We start from the raw sequence: 6,000 nt of genomic DNA on the forward strand, positions 1-6,000 counted from the left end.
GCGGGGGCCCTCGGGCAAGTCACTTCACCATCCTGGGCCTCGGTCTCCTCGTGGTGGAATTGAACTAGATTTCTGATTCTCAGCCTGGCTACTCATTAGAATCCCCTAAGGAGACTTAAAAATCCAGATCCGGGGCCCAGGCCCTGTCCTCCTGAATCAGAACCTACTGGGGTAAGACCCAGGAATCGACGTTTTAACAATTCACCAGGTGACTCCGGTGCAACCAGCTCAGCACTGGTCTGAGGACTAACGTTTGGGAACCACTGGACTCAACGGCCTGAAGGAGACCCTTCCAGTCCTACCAAAAAAAGGTTTAAAATGGTGGAGAGGAAACAGCTTGGGCTTTGGCCAGACCACGGGGCTTGGCCTGAATCCCAGCTCTGCCACTTTCTACCTCTGCAGCCTTGGGAAGTTGCTTTGCATCTTTGAGTCTGTTCCTTTACCTGCAAAATAGCTGCAATAACACCCACGCCACAGGACCGTTGTCAGCAGTAAGTGGGACAACATGGGAATGCCAAGCACCATGCCTGGCATATAGATGTGTTCGACAAAGCCTGGTTTGTCTCCCGCCTGCCCTTCTCTTTTCTTCCCTGCTTCCTGTCTGTAAACCTCCAAAAAACATGCATAATTTTTTTTGTTGTGAATGCATACTCCCAACACCACCATGAAGCTTCACCCCAGCACCCCAGAGGTCATCTCCACCTCCTTTCTCTCCCAACCTTTCCCTGTACCCCACAAACTCTGGTGAAAGTGTCCCAGCCCCTCCACAGCACCCCCAGCCCTTGAGCCTGGCTCCTTCCCCTGCTTCCCATCACCGCAGTCTGCCCACAAAGAGCTTTCCTGACCAGACCAGCACAGCTTAGAATGCTCAGCAAACATGGACTGCCCATGCCCAGCAGCTGGTAGTTCCACTTTGGTGGAAGAATTGGGCAACAAGATGAGAAACAAAGCCACCAGACATGATGAGAGAAATGAGCCGAGCCAAACCTTGGAATTGAGAGTGGACAAGGCGCTGCATCTGAGCCACTCTGCAGAGCTGGGAGCTCGCCCCCAGAGCCCTACTCATGGCTCATGGTTCCTCTGCACACACCCACCAGGCTACCAACCCAAAGCCCAGACAGGACCCATGCCAGGGCAGGGCTGCCAGTGGGTGCTGAAGCTAGGCCCGCCACCCCAGAGCAGGCAGCCACCCTCCCTGGGAGGAGTCCTAACATGCTGGCCTGATGCAGCAGGATGGACTTGGAACAGACAGAGAAGGACTAGGAGACAGAGAAAGGAATGAATATGTAAATTTTAATCTCATCAACCTGATCTAGCCTTCTAGCCTGGGAAATGTCCAGAGGCAGAGGAATGGACTGGATGGGATGATATCTAAGGGACTCCCTGTGGCATCTGGAGTAGAATTGGAAACATTCTGACCTAGGATTTCCATGTTGCCACACCAAGTGACCGTCCAACACTACCTCTACTTGTGGTCTGTAGGTAGAGCTGAGGCCTAGTAGATGAGCACCACCGTCCTGGCTGTCAGCTACAGCTGCGTACACCTTACCAGGGCAGATCTGAGCTTACCTCACCTGGCCCTTCACCAGCAGGCCACAGAACAGGTTCTGGACAGGGTTCCTTGCAAACAGCTGTGTGTGGGCTGATGTTTGGGTCTGTAGGTGACGCCTCCAAAGGATGCCAGGACTGCCATACTCATTCTCTTTAGTCCATCAACCCACTAATCTTGCTCTGTGTCAATGTCCTCAACAGCCGACATTCCTGCAGTGCTAGGCCTGGACCAATTGCTCAGCTCCATCTCAGTCTCCTTGCTTCTCTGCATTACTCTTCCCCACCTCTCTATACACACACAACCCGCACGCACGCACGTGCACATGCGCGCAGTCTGAAGTCTCCACCACAGGAGCCTCCCCAGTGGACCAGGGCACTTTCTCCTGGTGACCCTGTTGAAGCACACACGCCCGAGTCCCAGCCCCTCAGTGCCCTTCCCTGAGGCTCTCAAACATTGGAAGAAGACTTAGGGCCTTCTTCCTCAAACTCTAGAATCTTGGACAGGTCCCTTCCTCTCTCTGGGCCAGTGTCCCCATCTGCAAGGTAAAGGAGACCAATGATGTTGCTAATACTCTGATCTGATGTTTATGTACAGCTGCTCCTTCGTAACTGGGCATAGGCTCCCACTCTTGTTTGTGTGGCTCAGCCCTGCCTCCTGACCTGCATCATGGGACCTCAAGGGTAAGAACCACATCCTTGATTCCTGCAGTAGCCCCAGTACCAGAACAAGCCCCGAGCTCCTGGCATCTCCAGAAAAGGCTGCTGGAGACCCTCCTCCCCCTTGAATAGCGTCATGGCCCCTCCAATGGCACTCAGGCTTTTCTTATGGGGTGATACCCTTGTTTCAGATGAAATTTGGGGCCAAACTCTGTGTATAAAACAGATAACCAAGGGTGTGCACTGCTTAGTACAGCCTTCCTGGCCCCTCTTGGCCCTCTCTCCTCATCCTTGAGGCTTCAAAAACATTTCCGAGAATCCCAGGGCTCCATGGGGTTCAAGGAAAACCAGCAATCTAGCCCAAACCTTTGGTTTTACATACAGGAAAAAGGAAACTGAGAGAATAGAAGGACTCGTCCATAGTTTCACAGTTAACTAGAGGCCAAAACCAGGACTGGAATTCAGGGCTCCAAGGAGCTCTGGTGGTGCAAAAGGTAAGGACTGGGCTGCTAACTGAAAGGTTGGAGGTTCAAACCCAACCAGCAGCTTCATGGGAGAAAGACCTGGTGATCTGCTCCTGTAAAGATTACAGCTGAGAAAACCCTGTGGGGCAGTTCTACCCTGTCACATGGAGTCGCTGAGTGGATGTTGACTCAGTGGCACCCAGCAACAACAAAACCCAGCCTGAGGCTCTGTACTCTCTTGGTTGCAATGGATGAGATGGCTGCCACTGTTCCAAGGAGTCCCCCTGCGGATGGATTCTGTATCCCTGCCACCTCTCTATCCTCCAGTAAGAAGTTTCAGGCCAGGCAGTGGTGGGGGAGGGCTCGGAACATCTGCCTGAGCCAAATGGGGCTTCGGAGAAGAATCTGGGAGTCCGTTCCCATCTCTTACTCAACCCACCCTGCCCACGGGGTGTGGCAAGGAGTACAGGGGAAAGAATATCAACAAGCTCCTGGTCAGGAAGGCTAGGCAGCGGTGGGGGTGCTACCCCACCCTGAGAGTGCAGAAGTTTTTGAGGAAAGTCCGGTCCCCTACATCCATTGCCAGTGGGGTTCACCTCAGGGGAGGCTCCCCACAGCAGGGACCTGCAGAGCTGTGGGTGAGAGCGGGCCCAGCACCTGTGGGGCAAGGGGCAGAAGCCATAGCTGAGTCCTCAGCCCTGAACACCTCACAAGCCTCCACACGCCCTTGCTCATCCCCATCTCAGCTCAAGCATAATCACGTACACAGAGCTCATGCAATCGCACTTATGTATTGTATACACGAATATACGCAAACATCCAAATAGGCACATAAACACTCACACAAATATATGTACATCCTCCCCACACACAGACTCCAGCCCTCATTGATAATGTCCACCTACAGGCACAGTCACGTCCATATGCAGCCACATACACAAAACCCACAGGGCCGCGCTGAGAGAAGGCTGAAGGAGTGCATGGGGGCGTCAGGAGACACTGGGGCATCAGACAGACAACAAGAAGGTGCAGTACTGCAAATGCAAACCCCGAAACCAGCCAAAAGGGGCCAAAAATTCCTCCTCACATTATCTTCCCTCACCCATGACCTATTCCCTGTGGGCCAGGCCTGCTCAGGTGGGCAAATTCTCTCTCCCTTAAAACAACAAAGAAACACCCCAGACTGACACAGAGCCCAGGACTGAGTGCTACATCATTGAGTCTTATTCTCTGATCTGACTGAATTTATCCTATGACCTTGGTCAAGCCCCCAACCTCTTCCCAGCCCCTACTTGCTCATCTAGGAAATGGTCCTGTCTCCTAAGGCCTTAGGGAGCCACCTCTGATGCCCAGCGGGAGGTGTGAACGGGAAGGAAAGATTTCCTAAAGGAGCCAGGGGCAGTGGAGACTCAAGTCCAAACGCTAAGAACCCGGAGGAGAAGGTCAGGGCTGAGGGACCGGGAGGCAGGAGGGGGCTCCGCACCCCCGTGGAGGCCTGGAGGGGCCCACAAGTTACCTCCTTCTCGGCCTTGGCCTCCTCCACGGTCACAGTGCTGTGATTCTTGTGCTCCTGGAACATGCAGAGGTAGCAGATGCAGGTCTGGTCGGTCTGGCAGAAGAGCTCCATGGTCTTCCCATGCAGAGGGCACTTGCGGGCCTCAAAGTCCCGGATGGGCTCCAGCAGCTGGTGGTCGCGGAAGGCGGCACCCTCCAGGTGAGGCTTGAGGTGGAGCTCGCAAAAGGAGGCCTGGCACACCAGGCAAGACTTGACAGCCTTCTGCTTGTTGCCGATGCACGAGTCGCACAGGACCTCCTCGGAGCCGGACTTGGGCCGCAGGAGGATGCTGGTGTCGGCCCGAGGGTAGCTGTTCGGCCGCGCCTCCCCCGGCTCCAGGATGGACACCGTGGGCTTCCGGGCCTCCGAGAAGATGGACTTGCGCAACTCCCCCTTGTCGGCGAAGGCGACCGGCGGCTTCTTGGTGACCCCCAGCTGGAGCCCTGCGTAGGGGGACCGCCTGCCTTCCGCGGAGTCCATGCTGAAGTAGTTGGAGCCCTTGTCGTCCACGGACTCAACAAACTGGATGATGGGTCGCCGCCACTCGTTCCCCAAGAACAGGGAGCTTTTCCCCTCTCCGGACTTCAGGGAGCTGCCCAGGCTCTTGCCCTCGCCTGCCTCCCCACCATGCCCATTGGTGGTCTTGGCGTCCTTGGCTTCCCCCTTGGTCCCGCTCTCCAGGCCACCGCTGAGGCCTGGGGGGCCGCGGGCATCCTTGGCTTCTAGACCCATCCCGTTGCTCCTGGAGGCGTCAGCGGCTTCCATGGCACGTCACTGGGCTGTCTGTTTCGGGCTTGCTGGGGCTCCAGGTGGGTGACCTGTTTGGCGCGTGTCTCGGCGGGGAGTGGGGCAGGCAGCCACAGAGCAGAGAGGCACAGCTATAGCGACAGGGAGGAGCAGCAGTCGGGTGGGCGGAGCAGCAGGGGCAGGCCTGATAGAAGGGGCAGGGGGCTGGGGAGAAGCAGGCGGCTCCTGGAGCCAGCAGAGCGGCTCATTACCCAGGGGCCCACGCCCTACACATTCATACCTAACCTGATTGTTTAAAGAAGTGTTTTTTCTTCCCGTTTAATTATTTTCCACAACCCAGCAACCAGTCAAGCTGCTTCCGTCTGAAGTGCTGGCTCCTTATCCGGGAAGTGGGGGAGTCTCCATCCTTATAGGGGGGCTGGCTTCTCCGGGCTGAGGGGCTCCCGAGGCAGACCTGAGGTGTCCACAGAGGCCCATGGGACAGATGGGCTATTAATTGAGTCGCACAAGCCAAATCGCCTTGTAATTTTCGAGCCTGGATTTCGGAGATTCCCCACCCTGGGTGGTGGAGTTGCCTATCACCTTAAGGGGAGTGACGGGTTCAATTTGGCTTTGGAGTGAAGTGGTTGCTGATTATTGAACCTTGTTCTCGGTACTTTATATATATGAGCTCATTTGATTCTCACTACAATCTTTTCAATTATTCCTATTTAATAGACAAGAAAATGGAGGTTCTAAGAAAATACTCACTGTCCTAAGTCAAGTGGTAGAGCTGAGATTTGAACCCCGAGGCCCTTAAGATTCCAAAGTCCCTTCTTCAGGGGACCAATGGGCCAGGGGGTCATGGAGTGACCTGAGTATCTTGCCAAGAGATGGCTTTTGAAAGTCATTCCTATCCCAGCCACTCCCACAAGAGGCACACAGACTTTAGGTTGTTTCTGTAAGGGCAGGTCAGGACCTGCTTGGATCCAAAGACAGGGAAACCATGATAAGGGGACTTTCAAGCAATGAGAGGCCAGGTGGTTT

General features: G+C 54.9%; 1 protein-coding gene across 1 annotated transcript in view; it reads right to left on the reverse strand.

Annotated features, from left to right (window-relative positions):
• Positions 1 to 5,145, reverse strand: part of TRIM29 (tripartite motif containing 29) — a 28,098-nt gene extending 22,953 nt beyond the window's left edge. Inside the window, exon 1 of the mRNA XM_049857504.1 lies at positions 4,189 to 5,145. Within this exon, the coding sequence (XP_049713461.1) occupies positions 4,189 to 4,992 (804 nt within the window). The 5' untranslated portion in view covers positions 4,993 to 5,145. The remainder of the gene's footprint in view (positions 1 to 4,188) is intronic.
• Between the last annotated feature and the right edge of the window lie 855 nt (positions 5,146 to 6,000).

This window comes from Elephas maximus, chromosome 17 (assembly GCF_024166365.1).
Source record: "Elephas maximus indicus isolate mEleMax1 chromosome 17, mEleMax1 primary haplotype, whole genome shotgun sequence".
Lineage (NCBI taxonomy): Eukaryota > Metazoa > Chordata > Mammalia > Proboscidea > Elephantidae > Elephas > Elephas maximus.